The sequence below is a fragment of the Chenopodium quinoa genome, unplaced genomic scaffold (assembly GCF_001683475.1).
Source record: "Chenopodium quinoa cultivar QQ74 unplaced genomic scaffold, ASM168347v1, whole genome shotgun sequence".
Lineage (NCBI taxonomy): Eukaryota > Viridiplantae > Streptophyta > Magnoliopsida > Caryophyllales > Amaranthaceae > Chenopodium > Chenopodium quinoa.
The window spans coordinates 6,848,284-6,868,972 of record NW_018742484.1 but is presented as its reverse complement, the minus strand read 5'-3'; the positions used below and the strand labels follow the sequence as shown (position 1 = coordinate 6,868,972).

Below are 20,689 nucleotides of genomic sequence, written 5' to 3'. Positions count from 1 at the left end.
GCCAAAAAAAGTATGATGTAACTGTAAAGAAACATAAGAACGTAGGACTTATGTGTTATGTCAAACTCGTACCCGAACCAAATGACTAGGGGTGTTCAAAAACACTGATCCGAAAACATCCGATGATTCGACCCAAAATTTCGGATGATCGATACGATTTTAAGGTTTCTGAATATTTTGGATCGGATATCCGAAAAAATTTCAAGTTTTTGGATCGAATATAGATCGAATTTAGTCCAAAAATTTTAACTACCCAATTCGAAAATCTGGTGATCCAATCCGAAAACCCGATTATCCGATCCGAAATCTGGATATCCAATCTGAAAATCCAAATATTCGAAAATTCGAATCAGATTTGAATCATAATTTCTCTGATCAAAATTTCAGATATCTGAATTTTTGGATCCGATCGGATATCAAACAGCCCTACAAATGACCAATTTGTCCAAATAATCCAACCTTCCTCCTCTTTTGGGCTCATGCTTTGAGAACCAACACAAACAGCCCAAACCAAAACCAATCTCCACCATTCCAAACACTCCAAAACCCAAAACCCTCAAAAAACCCCTCAAACTCACTCTCACACAAAACACACACTTTCTCTCTCCTCAAAAAAAATGCTTTTCCACCGCCCACTCCTCGGCAAAACCCACCTCCTCCTCAACCTCCACCACCACCTCCGCCACTTCAGCCACTCTTCCGCCGCCTTAGTCCTCCCTTACGACCCGGAAACCACCCTCTCTTACCTTCCCGGGTTCCCCAAACCCGACCCGTCTGAGACCATCATCGGCATCCCAAGGTCCGAATCCGGGAAGAAAATCTGTGCCCTTGAAAGGAAATCGGGTCGGATTCCCAGTATTGTGTTTGAGCAGAAAGATGGGCAACATGGAGGTAATAAGAGGTTGATTTCTGTTCAAACTAAACAGATCAAAAAACTTGTTACTCAAATGGGTCGATCTTTCTTTTTGTCTAGACTTTTTGATCTTCAAGTGAAGCCTGAATTTGATTCTGATGATGTTGTTGAGCATGTTCGTGTTCTTCCCAGGAAGGTAAATTTCTTATTACTAGTACAATTTTTGTAATTTGGGATTTTGATTTTTGACTATTGATTTATACAAGTATAAAACAATTATTTGCATCTTTGTCAAAAGAAGGCATGTAAACCTAATAAAAATTAGTGCTTGGAGACATTACAGTGCGAAATCTTGTATGAGATGGACTTACAATAAAATTGTGTTTGATAGTTATTCATACTGATTGTTGAGAACTTGAGATAATTGTAACTTTGCTTCACATGAGACTCGTTGGAGTGTATTTTGGCTGAAAATTGCTTATAGGATATTGGTGAGAAAAATGGGTGATTAGTACTTGGAGAAATAATGTAATGTAAGACATAAAAAATGTGTAAAGTCTTGTATGAGGCAGAATTAAGCTAATTTATCGTATGATCAGGGTGCGTTTCAAATGAGGGAAGCATGTGTACATAATAAAATTGGTGCTTGGAGAAAACTAATAAGACATTAAAGCGCCGAAATCTTGTATGAGACGATCTTACAATAACATTTTGTATGATAGTAGTCTCATACTCGTTGTATAGATAATTGTAGCATTGTAACTGCGCTTTGCATGAGACTCGTTGGAGTTTATTTTGGTTGAAAATTGCTTGTAGAGTGTTAGTGAGAAAGATGGGGAATTCTTGCGATAAGAAATAATTTAAGACATCAATGTGTAAAGTCTTGTATGAGGCGGACTTAAGCTAATTTATCATATGATTAGGGTGCGGTTCCATTCTAAGATAGTCCTGTACTCATTTTAGAGGTAATTAAACTCGGTTCACCTAAGGCTTGTGGAATTGTGGTTAAGAAATGTGTAAAGGAAAATGGGAGAATGTTATACAATGAATGTGAGGATGATGACATTGAGGATTTGAAGAGCAGCTTAAATGTGAACAAAAGATTGAGGATGATGTGTGAGCTACTTGGTTAAATGAAGTTTATTTTTGTGTTTGTTTATTTAGAGTAGCTTAAGATGAGGGTTTGAGTAGTTGAGCCTATTTTGTTTTGAGTTATTGTGAAATGATTGATTATATAACTTTTACTTAGGCAAGAGTCCCAATGCAATGCAATCATCAGCATCAAAGGGGCTGAGCATATGAATGTGATGTTTTCAAATGTGTTCTTGTTTAAATTGCTGGACATGGCGAGATGAATCTGAGAAGCATAGATGATTATCGTCTCTGTACTTTGCGTTGGTATGGTATATAAATTTGGTATGGAGTGAAGAGTTGCAAAGTGTGTGGACTGTGATTGCTGAACATAGGAGTTCACAAGTAAGTACAGACTTCAAATAGCCACTTTCCCATCCTTTCTAACTGAGTCATACAGTACTCCAATTGAGTTCACAAGTAGGTACAGACTCCAAAGAGTCCAAACAGCCACTTTCCCATCCTTTCTAATTGAGTCATGCAGTACATAAAAGCACTACCATAGTAAAATGTGTACATTGATAAACCTTCCTCTAGGTTACCGTGTACACATCCTTATCCTAGTACAGGAGAGAGACAAGCCAGTGAAATCTGAACAACTATCATAACATCTAGCTTCCCAAACTCTTCACACCACAGAGCGATAGTTGGATTAGATGCTAATATGCTATATGTATGATCAAGTTTTCCGTAGAAGCTTATGAAACATTTGGATGCTAGAGGATTCCATGTAATCTTTTGAATGATGATGCCTTGAAGTGTGAGACATGTTCTAGAAAGCAGAAATCTGTCTTCTATTTTACCCTTATGAAATGCTCTATTCTTTTGAGGATGGAAGAGAGAATTTGGATAATGAAAGTATTTTTGATAGAATGATTGGGATGTGACCTGTACAGCTGGATCTTCCCTGAGGACTTCAAACCTTTGTATTGAAACTTGTGTCTTGTGAAGCTTTATGATGCATGTAGTATTGATTTATTGCTGGGCTTGTGGGTTAGGGTGGTTTTGTAAGTTTTAATTCAGGATTTTTCTTGTGGCAAAGATTCTAGAAGAGAACATACATGGATTGCCTGTTAATTCCTAGCCATCAGTAGGTCATCTGGTGTGTATTAGTGGTTTTTGACTAGAGTGAAGTTTGTACCATTGCAGGCTATATATTAGTGCTCCTAGTGCAAAGACATGTCTTAATTGTTCTTGGTAACTTTGTACATAAATCAGATTGTCAATCAAAAGATATATGGGTAACATATTGCAGGCTATATATATTAGTGCTCCTAGTGCAAAGATATGTCTTAATTGTTTTTGGTAACTTTGTACATAAATCAGATTGTCAATCAAAAGCTATGCCGATTTGGAAATTTTCTTTGTTTTCTCCTCTTTGGGAGTGAAGATATATGGGTAACATATTGTAGATGAGTTTGAGGCATGAATCATTTTGTTTATCTAATTTTGTTGCTGAAATATACTCCGTATACGTATTTTAAATAATCACGAATAGCTCACTTTGTTGGTTCATTCTTAAAGTTTTGTGTACTATAGATGTTCTCGGCCTTATGTTTCTGAAATGTTTTCCTCTGTGCTGAACAGCTCCACATGCATGCAGCCACTGAAGCTATTCTTAATGTCACTTTCATTAGAGCTCCTCCTGATGCTTTACTGAAGGTTGAGGTTCCCCTTGTATTTAGAGGAGAAGATGTGTCGCCTGGATTAAGAAAAGGTATCCAATCAAATACTACTTCCATTTTAAACTAACAGGCCATATGTGATTTCTTAAGTTAAAATATCGATTTATTTTGAATTTGTGCTAGTCCTAAGTTAAATTACATTCTTGGTAGTTCTGTCCTTACATCAATAAGATAATCATTGTACCAGTACAAAAATAATTTTCATGGTTGAAGTTTATTAAATAATTAAGACAAAATTCAGTCTATCATTTGGAATGCAAGGTTATTATCATGCAAGAATTTGTCAAAGGCTGTTTGTTTCAGTCTATTATTTTGCATTAGAAGGTTATTAAATTTCCTATCTGCTTCATACCTGCTTAACTGTTTGTGTTAAACATGAAATTTCATTATTCTAGAGATGATATCTTTTGGATATTTTTGCAAATTTATTGATCATATTTTTGGCCTACGTTACACTGTTTATGTTGTGAATTTTCTGTTTCTTGTGTCATATAAACGTTATTGCTCATCAAATCATGCAGGTTCATATCTGAATATCATTAAAAAGAGTGTTAAATATCTTTGTCCTGCCGACATAATTCCTCCATATATTGATGTGGATTTAAGTGAGATGGATGCTGGTGAAAAGATGGTAATGGGGGACCTTAATGTTCATCCAGCACTAAAGCTGATTCAGTCAAAAGATGAGCCAATTGTTAAGATAATGGGTGCTAGAGTTTCTGAACTAAAGAAAGCCGCCAAGTAGAAGTTGATTCGAGTTATCGAATACAAGAAATGTGAAACTTCAAGATGATCAGTATTGGGTTTATATGGTGGAACACTGGAATCCTATAACCTATGATCTTGGTAGAGATTTTTTGGTCCCACATCATGCCTGTATGATCCTTAACAACGGCATATGGTGATTTTTATTTCCTCAAATTGGGGCAGATAGGATGATAGAAGGTTCGAGTTGTAATAGATTTTTCACTTTGGTCAGTTTTTAGGCTACAAATCATGGCAATTTCTCAGATTTTGGTCGAGTTATGATTCCTGCTTGAAGATTGTCTTTCATATGTACAATTATATCCAAATAATATTATGCATGGTTTCTGTAATCTCCGGATCTAATATGCATAATAAATCTCTGTAAAAAAAAAAAAAAAAAAAAAAGCTTCGATTGATGATTTATCAACTAACCCATGAAGTTTTCAGGCCAATATTGTTTTTTCATCTTTATTTGCTTTGTTTATGATGGAACGTAAACAGCAACATTGAGTTCCAACTTCCAAGCTAGTACAAAGTAATACACCCTTCATATATTTTGGAAGGATAAATGAAAATACTTACGAAGTTGTTATAACAAAATAATTGATAAACAGCAGTGTTTGTACTTGATGAATAAGTTACCCCACATTGTATGAAATCACCCCGATTATGAAGTTGTCAGTTGTTACTACATGATTTGTAGTCATACTTATATACTTCTTACTTTGGAGTCCATAAACTAGTTTCATATAAATACACCCATTGTATATAAGTTTATTTTATTTTATGTAGGACTGTGTCAACTCTTTCTCTTGCTATTAATTCTTTAATAAACTGGACCATTTTGGTAGAGCCTGATTGGGTAATATTTACTAATTGAAAGCTGTTAGTGGGTTTGAATCGGGCCTACTGCTTTATTAAACCTAATTTATGGACTGCAAGAAGTTTTGTTAGTGATTCAGACAGGGCATTGTCATTTCATGGACCCCTTTTGAGATGCCGAGTCCAAGATGAAGATATTTAGAGCATGTTTAGATCTCTCTTTGTTTCATACCATACTATGTAATACTTCGTAATTGACACACTTTGATTCATATATTTGACCATCTCTTAAAAGGTTAATAAGTAAAACCTTATTGCATTTATCTTAATGTATATCGTTGGAAAATCAAATTTATATTAATACATAATTAGACATGCTAATCTGTCAATTATTATGAAATAAAGGGTTTATATTTTAAGGGGTGAACATTTAATCAAATAACCGCTTATATTATCTTTATCTAGTGTTTGGTATGGGAGGTAAGGCAACCCCCTTCATTTTCTAACGCTTTTTTTGGATAGCAAAGAAGGAAGGAAAGGAAGGGGAGGGAAAATGGAGGAAGGGAAGGGAAGGGAAGGGAAAAGAAAGGGAGGGGGAGGTGAGCTCCATTTTCCCTCCAAAATGATTATGCTTATTAAAGAGAGAGGGAAAATGGATCCCTCCCTCTCCTTCCCCTTCCTTCCCCCAATCCTTTACCCAAACAAGAGAATTTGTCCTCCTCCATTTCTTCCTATCCAAACAAAGTGTAAAGCTAATCATTAGTACTGGTACCAAATTTGTTACCTCTCCTAAACCTATAATAACAATATTGTTTCTCTCTTCAACGCTCAGTTTGATACAAGGAATTCTTTTTGAACAACTAAAAATGGTAATGCATAAGATTACTCTTCCCTCTTCTTATCTGTTTCTATTCCATTGTCTTTCCTGTATTCATATAGTACCAAACAAACACTTAGAAGAGTGACTAGTGGGAAAATCTGCTACATTCCAATTGTTGGTATGTGTCTCATACTCTCTCACACACCTGGGTGGCGTCCAAAATTCCATGCAGCTATGCTCTTAGTTGCTAATATTGGGATGTGTTGCACAAACTGTCACAAAATTTGGTAATGATGGCTAAAATTCCATATATTTGACACTTGTGGTGAGTAGGAAATTGTGTCCTATTGGAAGATTATATAATATGATATGGAGTAGATGATAGTGTGAGTTATTGTAAGGTAAAGTAATAAATATTTAGACGTAGAAATTCTCTTGTTTTCCATCTTACTCTCCAAGAATTGGTAAGCCGAACTATATTAACTTGGCAACTTGCGAATTTGTGATATTTGTTGCTTCAATATAGTTGTAAGACTTGTAACTCGCTTAAATCCCAGTTTTGATATTGAATGTAAATAAGGTTTGATGATATAAATTGAGATGACACATGAATTATCTAGAACAAGTGTGATTTAATTTAATTGCAGCCAAATATAAATTGCATTTCGTACGTGAAACTTACTACGAGTACTAATTAATCAATAAATTATAATCATATTGACTTTTGTGTCAAGTCAAATTCAACCTGAGTTTAAATCAGCTTTCATCATCTCAAATATAGTTGGAGTTCAGTTCATATAATACAAATTCGAAGATGCTTGTCAGCACAATTGACAGGTTTGATAGCTCAAGTCAAAACTTTGGCTTACTAATTGATTATTGTACTCAGAGCACTACCAATGGTGAGCTAAAAATTTACTCATGAGTATTTTGAATGGACATAAAATTTGCTCATGCATTACAATGGTGAGCAAATGAGAAAAAGTTAAAAAATACACATGAGCATTTCTGAAAATGCCCAAGACTTGAGCATTTTTGAAGATGAATAGTGCTCTGGTGGACCCTACAATTTGCAATGGTTATATTTTTTGTAATGCAAATTCTGAAATAAATATTTATTAAAAAAAAAATTAAAATTACCAACGGTCATAAAATTTAATTCTCCATAAATAGACATGCATTTTGGTATATTTTGGTATAATTTCAAAAATACCATAAATCCTCCATATTCTTTATTTTTTAACGATAAAAACGACACAAATAAAAAAAAAATAAGTTACACAAATTTAGACTAGTTTTTATTTATTTGGAGTAATATTGTTAAAATATAAATGAAATTAATAAATAAAGAAGTGTAGTGTAGGAGGAGAGAGAAAGTAATGGTGGGGTATTGAAAAAGTAAAAGAGAGAGAGTAGTGGGCAAGCATTTTTTTGCTCACCATTGGGAGAGAAATTGTGAAAAAATTTACCCATAAACAAAACAAATTTATTGGGAGAAAAAGTGGGTAGAGATAGTGAATGGACATTTTTTTTTGCTCACTATTGAGAGTGGTCTTAGAGTTGAATAACTATAACTGCTAAGCAACGCAAGCAATTTATTTTTGTTGGGTCCTTTCAATTGCATGCATGTAAGCCACGTGACTTCACTTTTAGACTTCGGGTGCACCTTACGTACCCAAGTACTAACTCCTACCCTGGACCAAACGGTAAATAAGTCATAATAGAGTTGTTAAATCAAGCTTATGGTTGATTGCAAACTGAGTCTAATCAACTCGACTAATATCTAATATAGAAATGGAGTAATTGTTTCATTTGTTTGTTTTAAAGCCATTGTATCCATAATTTCATCGGGTTATTTAATTACTATACTATGTATGTCCATTGCAATTTAATTGAGTCATTTTTTTTTTTTTTTTTTGACAACTCTAGTCATTATCAAAGTTATTTTCTAATATAGCATGAGTAAAAATTAGCCAAACATTACTAATCGTCTTTCCTTTCTAAAGTGAACCTAGTATTACTAAAATATGCAAAAGAAAACACAGATAAAAAAGTGGATTAAGCAAAGTTACCTTAGGTAATCGAAGAGGTCCATCGCCTACCTACAATCCCCTTTACTTGTTCTTTTTACTGTGTTAGTCTTGGTTTCTTTTCTTCCTTTTCTTTTTATTTTTACTTTTCTTTGCTTTTGTCTAATCACCCACCATTTTGGAAAATCTCATCTAGTGCCTTATTACCAACTTTCCCATGCCTTTGTCCTTCATCATAAATTGAGTGTTTATAAATTATAATGACCAACTTGGCGTTAACAATGACTTGGGTAAAGCGTTATTTCAATTTATATTTAGTTGATTTGAATAAATGATACGGTCATACGGAGTATACCTAGGTTATTAGGATTAACTCCAAACAATGAAAGAATCCATATGCCCGTAATTTGACAATTAGTTAGTGATGTTTAAAAATCGTTTTGGACTAGACAACTAGTCCAAAAAAATTGAATTAATTGGACCAATTTGCATCAACACATACTTTACAATTCTTGGACATGCTTGGCTTGGTATGAGTTAATAACGTGCCCTAGAAAAATCTCATGCTTTTCTTCAACTCCACTTTGACAAGTTCTTCGTAAATTCTTGACTATATAAACGCAATAAATAAACAAGACAAACCAACAATATAGTGTGGAATAAGAATAAACAGAGGGTATTCTTAAATGAAGGACCTTTTCTTCTAAATATGCAAGGTCGTAAATGCAATACAAAGATTTGTTCTTGAACCTGTTTGTATGATGCACTATCCTTTATTTTATCTTTGGGTGTAAATCGTGTAATAGTAGGATATATTACATATATGGAAAAATACTTTATCAAGTTGATTAGACCTTACCTTTGTTTCATCACATGCATTATGCAGTATGATATAGGACCATTATATATTGTTACACTAATTAAATGGCTAAGATTAGTAAAATATGTTCATTTATGGAGATCGTAAAACACAAATGCCTAGCACCTAATGGACCAACTTATTATCTAATGCAATAATGTAATAGTGTATGAATTTATATGCTAAGAGAGGCAATATAGTGATGGCCTGGTGGAATTATTAGATTGAATCTGTGATTGATTTCTCATCATCTTTAATAATATTGTAATTAGAGTAACAGAGAGTTATAAAAAGATTGTTTGAATGGTTCATGTGCTACAAATGAGCAAAATTATGTCATGTTCCAAGTTATATAGAGTTAAGATAACAATGTAAATATTGTTAATTTAGGACGTAGGACGGAGAAAGTAAGAATTACGGAGTATATATGGTAATCAAGATTAATTAATAAATTGGGAGAGAGAGGGTGGGGTGATAATGGAGGTTTGACATGCATCACATAAAAGGGAAGTGGATGTCAATTTTTCAATGGTCATTATCATTTTGAATATGGGATGTGATGAGAGTTGATCAGTAAATGATACAATAATCCATTACATCTATTTCAATATTAAACTTCTACTTTTTTATTTTCACTGTTTTACGAATTTAACTGCAATTATCTTTAAATATACATACTACGTTAGTAGTTCAAATTATTAAAAATTAATATGGTGACTATATATACGAAATATTAAAAACAATCCAACAACTTATCTATAATCTATATAACACCTTTGTTGAAAAATAAAAAATAAATAAAAATAAATAAAAAAAAAAACCCCATATGGCATATATTAGTAAATGAATAAACCAAAAGTCAAAACAACAATTTAATTGATCAAAAAATGGATTGTTAATAAAATATTTTGTCTTGTATATAAGAAATTATATTATCACTAAACATATAATTTCTTAATTGCTCTTCATCTGCAATAGCTCAATATTTTCTTTGGTTTAAGCTAATTGACATATGGCTGTGTTTGGGGAAAAGCTGAAAGCTGAAACTGATTGTGTTAGCTGATTGTATTAACTGATTTGACTAAACTTATTTTATTAGCTTATTGTAGAAAAGTGTTTGGTAAATAGCTCATTGTTTAAAGCTGATTGATTATGTGAAATGACCAATAAGCTAATTGTGGGGTAGGTAGTTCATATAAGATTTTTAATTAAATAGGGGTATAAGTGTCATTTCACCATAAGAATTGAATAAGCTAATTGAAAAAGCTTCTAAAAGGAGTTAAATAAGCTTCCCACCAAACACCTTGAATTAGCTTATTTAATAGTCAATAAGCTAATGTTGATCAAATAAATTAATTTTGCTCAAATAAGCTAATTACCAAACACAGCCTATAGTACCTGAAAAATATGAAATCATGCATGTGCCCTATGTCTTAAATATAGGCATGCATTATTAAATACGAGTTGAAGAAAAAGAACAAAAAGTCCAAGAAAAAGAACAAAAAGGGATGATTGATAAGTTTGGAGTACTGATGATTTTGGGTCCATCCTAAACAGGGGAAAATGGTTGCCTCATCAATAAGGAGACTAGGCCAGAGTTAGAGACAAGAAACTTGAATGAAGCCACATTCAAAACATGCCAAACAATTTAGGGGTTCATGACTTTTATTCATTGCATCCCGTTTTATCAAATGAAATACAGGATATACACTGCAATTCAATACAATGTGTACGATATGCATGGCATGATGACACTTTGGAGAATCAAGTGTAAGGTGTCATAGTATGGTGTTAGTAATGGTCCTAATGGATACATATGGGCAACCATATCCAATACCAGCGATGAAGAGGATTAATGTTTTATTAATTGTTTTTGATTTTTTGAACAAGTTTTAAGCCGCCTTAGATGGCGTAATACATACAAGTATTATTGGAAATTAGTAAGTGCATTATCATTTTTTAACACCCCTGTCTTATTCAAATTGATCTCAAATCTTGCATATCACACACAAGATTGAATGAAATAAAAGTTACAAAGTATCATACATTATTATAAGAAATGATGTGGCCACATTTTCCAATGACAAAAGTGACATTGGTAGTGTAGCTTTGATACAAGGAATTAGAGTTCAGAGTAGTTATTAGTTAACATTCTCAAGTATATGCCACTAAACAAATACTAAGGAGTGTTTGGAATTTGGGATAGAGAGTTGGAAGATTAGAAGATGATATGATAAACAAAAATTATTTGTAGATGATGGTCAAACCTTATTAGGACTTCGTTACCAATGGGATTAAAACTCCTATTTTCAACCCTAATTTAAGTTACGCAAAGCTTGAAGAAATTGATAAATTTAAAATTACAAGTCATCTTTTATGCGTGGTTCACAAGAAAATTTATTATTATAATTATAAAGTACGACTTGCTTAGGAAGCTTAGAATTGAAAAGACAAAAAGAAGTTTGAAAGGAGAAAAAAAAACAGAAAAAAGGAAAAAGGATTAGGTTGATAAGCATAATCAAGCTTTAGTTCATGCTCTCTAGTCTCCACTAAATTATCTTACAAAAAGTATTAAAAAAAGGAGTTAATGTGGGGTAATTAACAGAAACCAATTCCTATAAACTCAATTAATTATTAGGTGTCAGTTTTCTTTTACTCTGCCCAACCTTCTTGGGATATATTTATCTAACTATTACTAAAATAAAACATTATTAACATCATCAACCTTTAAATTATCCTACGTGTCATTCTAACATTAAATATTTTCCTTCCATTTTCTATATGTGATGTCATCATTTTATTTTATTTTTTTAACCTACATTATACATTTTTCTAACAAAAAAAATTACCACTCTTTTTTACACTGATGGTAAAACTTTATTTTATACATGATAATAATAATAATTAATTAAATTGTGCAATCTAGTAATTCAATATTACGAAAATAAGACGGTCATAGTCCCTATTCCCCGTAACGTAGTCCTAACTCCTCATATGAACACTACGTTTTAGTAGCACCGATTGACATAGGTAATTTGATAAGAATTGACTCCGTAACTAGGTCATACATGTAGTGAAATATCAAATAAAGTTTGACCTAGTGAGAAGATTAATACTCCGTATCACACAATCATAAACTCCTACTCGTAATGAACTACATCGCCTAACCTGAAATGGGGTTTTTTGTTTGTGACCCTATGTGAAGTTCTAATACTCCTTACAACATTCTCTACCTTTACAAGCACTCAAATAATGAAACACCAAAATTCCTCGTTATTCTTCTCCTAAACATACTTTGACAAACTAAGAGCTCGTTTAGTTAATATGGGGAATTAAATTCCTAAGGTAATTTTTATTTCATGGGAAATTATTTTCTTCATACAATTCTTAATAACAAAAGGAGAGAGAAAAAAAAAAAAAAAATCTTAGGAAATGGTCATAAGTTGTTTGGTTTTCATAAAGGAATTTGTTATTTATAATAATTTTGAGTGATTAAGGGATAAGTAGGTAATTAATTTCCCATATTTTATGAGAAAAACTAATTTCCATTAAATTTCAATTCCTTTATTTTCACTTTTTATTGTTATCCAAACAACTACTCTATTTGTAAATTCTCATAAATTTTCACTTGTCGTCGGTAATTTTAGACTACATGTAGCAAAACCCTTGTCAAGAGAAACTTAAAAATCAGCCAAAAACACACTAGTAGTTCAAGAGTCATTTTCCATTGTTGCCATTAAAAACCCTGGTCTGACAGAAAAACAGAAACAGAAACAGAGACACTCTGAAGCTTGACTGCCTTTCTCACATGACTTTCCTGCCATCTCCCGTGTAACCCAATTTCATCCCCTCCTCTCCTTCTTTCCAACCCCTCTCTCTTTCCATTTTATCCCACCTTTCTTCCCAAACCCATTTTCATCATTTTTATTGAAAAATTTGAAAAATTAAATTATTTCCAAAGCTGTAAAGCTTGTTACCTGTGATTAGTCTGGCTCTCCCAACCATGGAAGCTTTTAGCTTACTCAAGTACTGGAAATCCGCTGCTGGTAGTGGTGGCCCACCTCTTATATCTCTACCTTCAGCTCACAACTCTTCTTCTTCCTCCGCTACCACCACCATCATCTCCGCCGTTACCGAAAGCTCCGACCACGACTCCGACGACGATGACGACGGCCCTTTCTTTGACCTCGAATTCGCCGTACCTGCCGAAGACGACGATAACAACAACAACGACGACGGTGACGATGATGACGTAGAATGTAATGAAGAGGATCAAACAGAGGAGAGAGAAAATGAGATTGATGATGAAAATGAGGAAGAAGATGAAGAGGTGGAAGTAGTAGAGGAGAGAGAGTTGGAACCGAACCTCGCTTTCTCACCGTCGGATGACTTGTTCTTCAAAGGTAGGATACTTCGAATCGACGGTTCGGAAGAGGAGATGATGAACTCCGGTAACAAGTCAGGTCAGTTTCCGATTCCGGTGTCGCTTGCGAAATCGGCGACAAAGTTTCGCGTGTTTTTGCTAGGGTTAAAGCGGTCAAAGTCCGAGTCAAAGCAATGTCACTCTCAAAATCAGCCGAACAACAATAACAACCACCACCAAAACAAGAAGTTTTTCACGGTGAAATTCAAAGTGGAAGAGGTTCCGATTTTCTCTCTCCTCACTCGCGCTTCTTCTAACTCCAAGGTTAACTCCACCACTACACCCGCCGCCGTCACGACAGCCGCCACCACCGTCGTGAAAGGCGGCGAGAATGTCGAGGAGGAGAAAGTGGAGCATCAAAAATCCGACGATTCGGCGTCGCAAACGGAAGGTTCTGGAGACGAGAAGAAGAACAAGAAGGAAGTGGTGCAGAAATACTTAAAAATGGTGAAAATCAAAGTGTCGAAAAAAGCGGAGAGAGAAACGACGGTTGAGAAGAGGAGAGAGAAAGTGTCGCAAAAACAAGGGTTGAATTTGAAGGTAATAGCGAAGAAACATTTAGGTAAGAGTAAGTCGGCGGTTGTGCATTCAATGGTGCAGAATACGACGTCGTCTAAGAAAAGAGATGATTCTCTTTTGCAGCAACAAGATGGTATTCAAAGCGCCATTTTACACTGTAAACGCTCTTTCAATTCCTCCGCTGGTAATTTCCAATTTTATTTGCATTTTCTTTTATTTTTAAATTTTGCATGATTTTCAACTACAACGTCGTTTTGATTTCATTACTTTGAATTTAGATTTCTTCGATGGTGTGGAGGCTAGTTCGGTGTCACTGAATACTACGGAGGTTGCGGCAGAGGAAGGAAACGTCGGCGTAGCGGCGTAGTAGGGAGAGACTAGAGAAAGAGTAGGGAATAGGGGTAGTATTGTAAATTATTAAGGTAAAAAAAAGGGAATTAAAAAAAAAATGAAGGTAAAAGGGGAGTATTACTAGTCAGTAAAAAAGTACTGTAGGACTGTAAAAGAAGGTAAAAAAAGTGGTGTGGGAGCATCTTTTTCGTGCAAAAGAATGGGAAATATATAAAAATCCGTATCTTTTGTCATAAGTTAATGTTTGTTCAGAAATGTGATAATATAGTATAGTCTCTATCTAAAAGTTACATAAATAACAACAGGGGAGGTACCTCTCAAATATGGTAATGGTTGCATCTCTTTTTTTACTGAAAAGGGTTAATGACTAGTCCATGATTTGTATCATATGCTTGGTTTTGTTCAAATATGAATTACTTCGTATGTGCTATTTTTCAACATCATTGTTATTTTTATGTAAAGTAGGTAAAATTTGATGCATTGTTACAATAAGCTGAGTTAGAGAGGAGTTGGAAGTTGGATTTAATTGATTAGGTGCGGTATTTTTGGTAGTTAGTGATGATAGAGGTTATGAACTTGTGATAATGATCGATGTTTATATTTTGAGTTATTATTGGATGGTAATGAAATAAGTATAGCTTAAGGCCTGGCCTATTTGTCATATCCTAAAACTTGTACGTACTTGCGATCTAAATAGTGGATGGAGAAAAATCTTCTCTATGAGTCCCTAGGGAAGATTGAGGTATAATACGGAGTATAAGTTTAAATCCAACTATGTACGAATTGTCTAGATTGGTATGTATGTGATGGATGAACGAACGATATACTATGAATACGGAGTATAAGTTCATAGTCCATGTTTGTGACAAAAACCATAAATGTGTTGGAAGCTCGTTAGGATGTGATGATAGTTGAGCTTACTAATTTGAATCGAACACAAAAATTGTACTTTTTTCATCTCTTATTTACATGCCTATTTTTCATTTTATACGGAAATTAAGAAAATTAATAGTCATGATTGGAAAGTACAAATATGCATGTGGGATTAGAGGGAGATAGAGAGAAAGGAAATGTAGTTGGTAATTATTGAAGAGATGGAGAGAGAAAGTGTTAGAAAATGATGTCAAAAGTACAAAAAAAAAAAAATGTCTACTCATTAAAAAGAGGGAATATTGTCAAAAAATACATTCTTAAAATAAAAATAGGCATGTAATTTTGAAACCTCTAAAAAAAAAACTAGGCATGTAAATAAGGGACGAAAGAAGTATGTATTTTACATCAAAGTTATGGCATACAATTTTATTTTTATTTTATTTCTTTATGTAATACTTGGTGTTGAATTGACCACCTTATATTTTGATGATTGACCTACATAAAACAAACTTTGACTAACGACGTTTATGAGTCTTGGTTAAAACAGAAGATTCAGGTTTGAAGTTAAATGTTCCGGAGTAGGAACAACAGAGTTTGGAAGACTTGATGATGAATGCAAGCTTTCAAGATGTCCTCACAACTCTATATACTTAGTTACTCAGTGTACGAGCTTAAGAAACAAAAGTGTTGGAAGGAATGGAAGGAATTAAAAAGAAACTCGAAGTTCCTGAAGGAACCTGAAGTTCCCGAAGGAACTTGGCGATTGACTCAGAAAGTTTTAAACGAAAGTTTTAAAACAGTTTTCATATCCCTTAATTTAAGGAAGTGATAAAAATCAGTTTTGAAAAAGATTTAAAAAGATTTTATAAATAAATAAACAATTCATTAATTTAAAAAGATAAGTTTTAAATTAATTAATTATTTATCTTTTAATTAATAAATAAATAATTATCTTTTTTATTAAATAATTATCTTTTGAATAAGTCTTTAATTGATTTTTAACTTGGTAAATATTGACTGCTTAAATTAAGGAGCACGTTGAATTTAGGAGTCAAGCTAAGGAAATCATGTTCCTAAATTTCCTCTGCCTACATCCCAACTTCTCAGTCAAAGAGAACGTGGGATTAAGGGGGAAGTGGGAACTTGATGGAAGCTTGGTTTAACTCCTTATAAAAACAGATTAACGTTAAGTTTTGAAAGTGTGGAAAACAATCTTAAGTATTCTGAGCATAGAGTTTCAAAGTGTTTAAAAGAGAAGTTCCTTCCATCCTTAGTCTCTTAAGTTCTTTAGGAAATACTTGTAATCATTGTGTAATTAGGTTTGGGTTGTGAGAGTTGTAAAGTGTGAGACTTGAGAGAGTTGTTTACACTGTACAAGTGATTCGGAGTAGAATCACAAAGTGTGAGAAACTGTGATTGAGGGATCACAGTTGGGTAACTTGAGTTCCTCACGGAACTTGAGTCTAGGCAACGTATTAGTGATTGTAAATCATTTTTACATAGTGAATTTATTCATTGCCTATCTCAGTGTCTTTTCTCTTAGTAGTAGATTTAATTCCGCAAAATTTACCACTCTACATACACTACAATTCACCCCCTTCTTGTAGTATACATTGTTCTATCACTTGGGAAGGGACAACAAAACTAATGTGGTTTACCCACAAATTGTAGGTGGGTAAGCCTATGAAGTGCTGCACTTAAGAGATGTCAGTAAGAGCATAATGAGTGTTTGATATATGTAAAAAAAGGTTTCCTAAATTAGGTATGATGCAATCAACATTAACTTCCAAATTAGATATCTCTCGAAAAATTACTTTCAAATACGCAAATGGTGCATGATAGTTTTTAAGGAATAGGCCAAAATATTTTTGTAAATAAAGTGTTGTTTTTGAGATAAAAACAATGTTAATTAGCAAACCGTATTGTGTCTTATGTTAAACTTGCATGTCCTGTGGTTAGTTAGGACAAATAACTTTCGTCCCAACCCACTAGTTATACGAGGCCAATATAACCAAAGTCTTTCACATGAACTACATTTCTCTCTCCACGAGTTTATGTACGTCTTCTCCAAATTTACTCTTCCTCGTTTTATTAACCTCAAGTATTGTGGGTGTTCAATGTTAATTGGGAGGTATAACTGACTGGTTGCTTTGTCTATGAAAATGATACAGAAGACAACCGTGCTTAAGTAATCTGTTAAGATAATTTTAAAGGGAAAGAGGAAATATTAATAATTTATAGTAACATATCATTATATTTGAGCATGAATAATAATGCATGATAACCTGTTTTTTAGAGCTGCTGTGCTGACTTAATCTGTTTTATTGAGTCATGCCCTGTTCTGTTGAAATTTGCTTTACTCTGCTCAAAAGAACATGACTTATTTTATAAAAATACTTTCTATACAAATTAAAATTAGATAATTTGGAACTAGGGAAGGATCATTAATTAAGGTAGAGAAATGAGCATACTAATCGTTTTGTTGGTGACCTCGAAAGAAAATTAAAGGGCCCAAAATCTAAAAAATAAGTAGTTGATGTAACGTAAGTGGTTTATTCTAATCTCCATGAAATTCTTAGAAAAATTAATCAAACGCTGGTGGATGAATTTGTCTCCTTGTAGCAGGATATTGGGCCTACCGAAGCGCTTTCTAACCAAAGCAAATGCTACTTTGACTATTCCACCGCTGCCGAAAGCCTTTTAAAGTTTTGCTCTCTTTCATATCTGTCTTCTCAACTTCAATTTATCATATCATTCATATCGACTTACATGGACTTGTAACAATTTTCCTACTCAAATTAAAATTAAAATAAAAAATAAAAAACACCACTATGATTATTTTTTGCATTTGCGACTTGTATGATATACTAGTAATTTAATATCACTCGTAATTTAATATGGCGTATGTATTATTTCATATTGTTACAGATTTCTCGGTTATTAATTACTAGTAATACAAGTACGAAGTAATTACAAAGTTCGATTTTAAGATGATTTTTATGAATAAAGAGAAGTACAAGAAGAATGATACATTGAAAATGATTCTAGGTTAAGTATCTGATATCTTTTCACAAAAATATACATATCAATATTGTAAAGGAGGACATGGAATTGAAGATGTTAAAAAATGAAAATAGAAGAATATAATTATTTTGTTGTGCAGAGTATGGTTATAGTGATTTGTTTGATCTCTAGGTAAAAGAGGAGAACAAAATGTTGATGGCCGAGGAACTTTTTTTAATAAAGCTTGACAAATTTTTCATAAACAATCTTAAAATCACTTGCAAAGATAAGTATTCGTTGTAAGTATTTAGAAACAAAGAGGGTATATAACTTTCAAAATTAAATGATTCAAATCTAACACGAAACTCTATTTCTTCAAATTAGTATGCATTCTATTGTGAATAAATGCTGAAAACCAAGATCATTTGATGAAACTTAGATTTATAAATCATGAAATTGTTGAAATAAAGGGACATGTCATGTGGCCCCAATTTCCCAATTCCTCCATTAACCTTCCAAGCGGCAAAATTTATCGGTCAATATAAATGCTTACACATTGCATTGTAGAGTTTTATTGCTAAAATTATATAAGTATAATTATGGTTTCTGATCTCATGAAAATGCAATGTCTCAGCAAAAAAAACTCTCATTGTTATATATAAATACTACGTGTTATACATAGTTGCATGTTTCAGCAACTACATTACTCTTAGTGCATGGGCCATGCATTTTTTTAAAGTCGGACAATTCTACAAATATATAAATTGATGAAATTTACTTAACTCATTGAATAATTTTATGTTGTTGAATACTATCTCCAATGCTTCGTATTTAAAAATGTAATAATTTAATTATGTTCAAAAGTATTCAAACTTCTGATCCAATTTTTGAGTATGTGTCATATGTTGAATGCTATATGCATGTATACATTGTTTAATTATACCTTTTGTATTCGCGCTCACATCAGGGAGATAGTATACAAACTCTCTTAATAGTTTACAAATTTTCATAAAAGGAATAAAGGAGAGTATGAAGGCTTACAAAGCCCACCTCTATTCTATCAACAATATTGGGATTTGGTAGCTCCAAACTTAATTAAATTGTTGAAAGATGTATTGGAAGGTAGGGATTTCCCAAATGGTCTCAACGATGCCTTCCTTGTTTATTTTAATTCCAAAGATGGATGTTCCCCAAAAGCCTAACCACTTTCAGCCTATTGGCTTGTGTAACATAACTTAGAAAGTAGTGACTAAGATTATTGTGAATCGCCTTAAACCTCTACTTCCATCTCTTATTTCTCCGACTCAATGTAGTTTTGTCCCAAAGCGCCAAATTTCAGATAACATTGTTATAGTTCAAGAGATGCTACATTCCATGAGATATAAGAAAGGAAAGGTTGGATGGATGGTGGTCAAAATTGACTTCGAAAAAGCTTATGATCAATTACGGTGGAGCTTTATTCGTGAGTCCCTTCTTGAGTTAAGACTTCTTCAATCCATGGTGGATATAGTGATGACTTGTATTTTGTCGGCAAAGTTACAAATTTTGTGGAATGGTGAACCTTTAGATGCCTTTACTCCAAGTAGAGGGATTAGACAAGGAGACCCGTTATCTCCTTACATTTATGTTATTTGTATGGAGAGATTGACCAATAGAGCATGAAGTGAGAGTTGGGGGATGAAAATCGGCTAGAGCTAGTAGAAAAGGTCCGGACATTTCTCACTTAGCCTTCGCGGATGATTTGATTCTCTTTTGTGAAGCGTCTGTTGACCAAGCAGATTGTATGAAGAGATGTCTGGACAGATTTTGTCATGCCTCGGGAAGTAAGTTTAGCTTCGAGAAGTCTTGTGTTTTTTTCTCGGATAATACAAGTCAAGATATTCGACCTGCTATTTGTGATGCCTTATGTATGTAGAGCACTGAAGACTTAGGAAGGTATCTTGGAGTCCCCACAATTAATGGCAGAACTTCGAAATCAGATTATCAATATTTAATTGATCGAGTGAATGCTAAATTGGCGGGCTGGAAGGCTAAGACCTTGTCCCTGGCAGGGAGAGCTACTTTGGCTCAATCATGTTTAGCTTCAATTCCCTCATACACGACGCAAACCACTAAAATTCCGCATTTCACTTGTGATGAAATCGATAGGAAAACTCGCAAATTTCTTTGGGGTGGTGATGATGAACACAGAAAGATCCACCTTGTGGCTTGGGAAAATGTTGCTAAGCCTAAGTCAGAAGGGGGGTTGTGTCTTCGTTCGATGAGACAAGCCAATGCTGCGTTTTTGGCTAAATTGGGGTGGAGGGTCCTCACTGAACCTCAAGCTTTATGGGCAAGGGTAGTTCGCAATAAATATTGTGAGGGTCGCTGCGATGTCGATATGTTCAAAGATAAAAGCCAACGCTTCGAATGTGTGGAAGGGAATTGTGAGCAACATTGACATCCTTAAGAAGGGGGTTAGCATGGCTGTAGGCAACGACAAGCGCACTCTTTTTTGGAAGGATATGTGGGCGAGTAAAGTTCCTCTAATTGAAAAAGATGATCCATTACCTCCTGTCAATATTCAACAGGCC

At 33.8% G+C, this 20,689-nt stretch overlaps 2 protein-coding genes across 2 annotated transcripts; both read left to right on the top strand.

Annotated features, from left to right (window-relative positions):
• Nucleotides 1-377: 377 nt before the first annotated feature.
• On the top strand, nt 378-4,821 carry LOC110719603 (50S ribosomal protein L25-like). Its single transcript, XM_021898573.1, has 3 exons — nt 378-1,049; nt 3,572-3,701; nt 4,191-4,821. The coding sequence occupies exons 1-3, from the start codon at nt 618-620 to the stop codon at nt 4,412-4,414; spliced, it is 786 nt and encodes a 261-aa protein (XP_021754265.1). The 5' UTR covers nt 378-617; the 3' UTR covers nt 4,415-4,821.
• A 7,793-nt stretch (nt 4,822-12,614) lies between these two features.
• Nucleotides 12,615-14,627, top strand: LOC110719602 (probable membrane-associated kinase regulator 2). Its single transcript, XM_021898572.1, has 2 exons — nt 12,615-14,073; nt 14,168-14,627. Exons 1-2 carry the CDS (start codon nt 12,951-12,953, stop codon nt 14,254-14,256), a joined length of 1,212 nt encoding a protein of 403 aa, XP_021754264.1. The 5' UTR covers nt 12,615-12,950; the 3' UTR covers nt 14,257-14,627.
• The last annotated feature ends 6,062 nt before the right edge of the window (nt 14,628-20,689 follow it).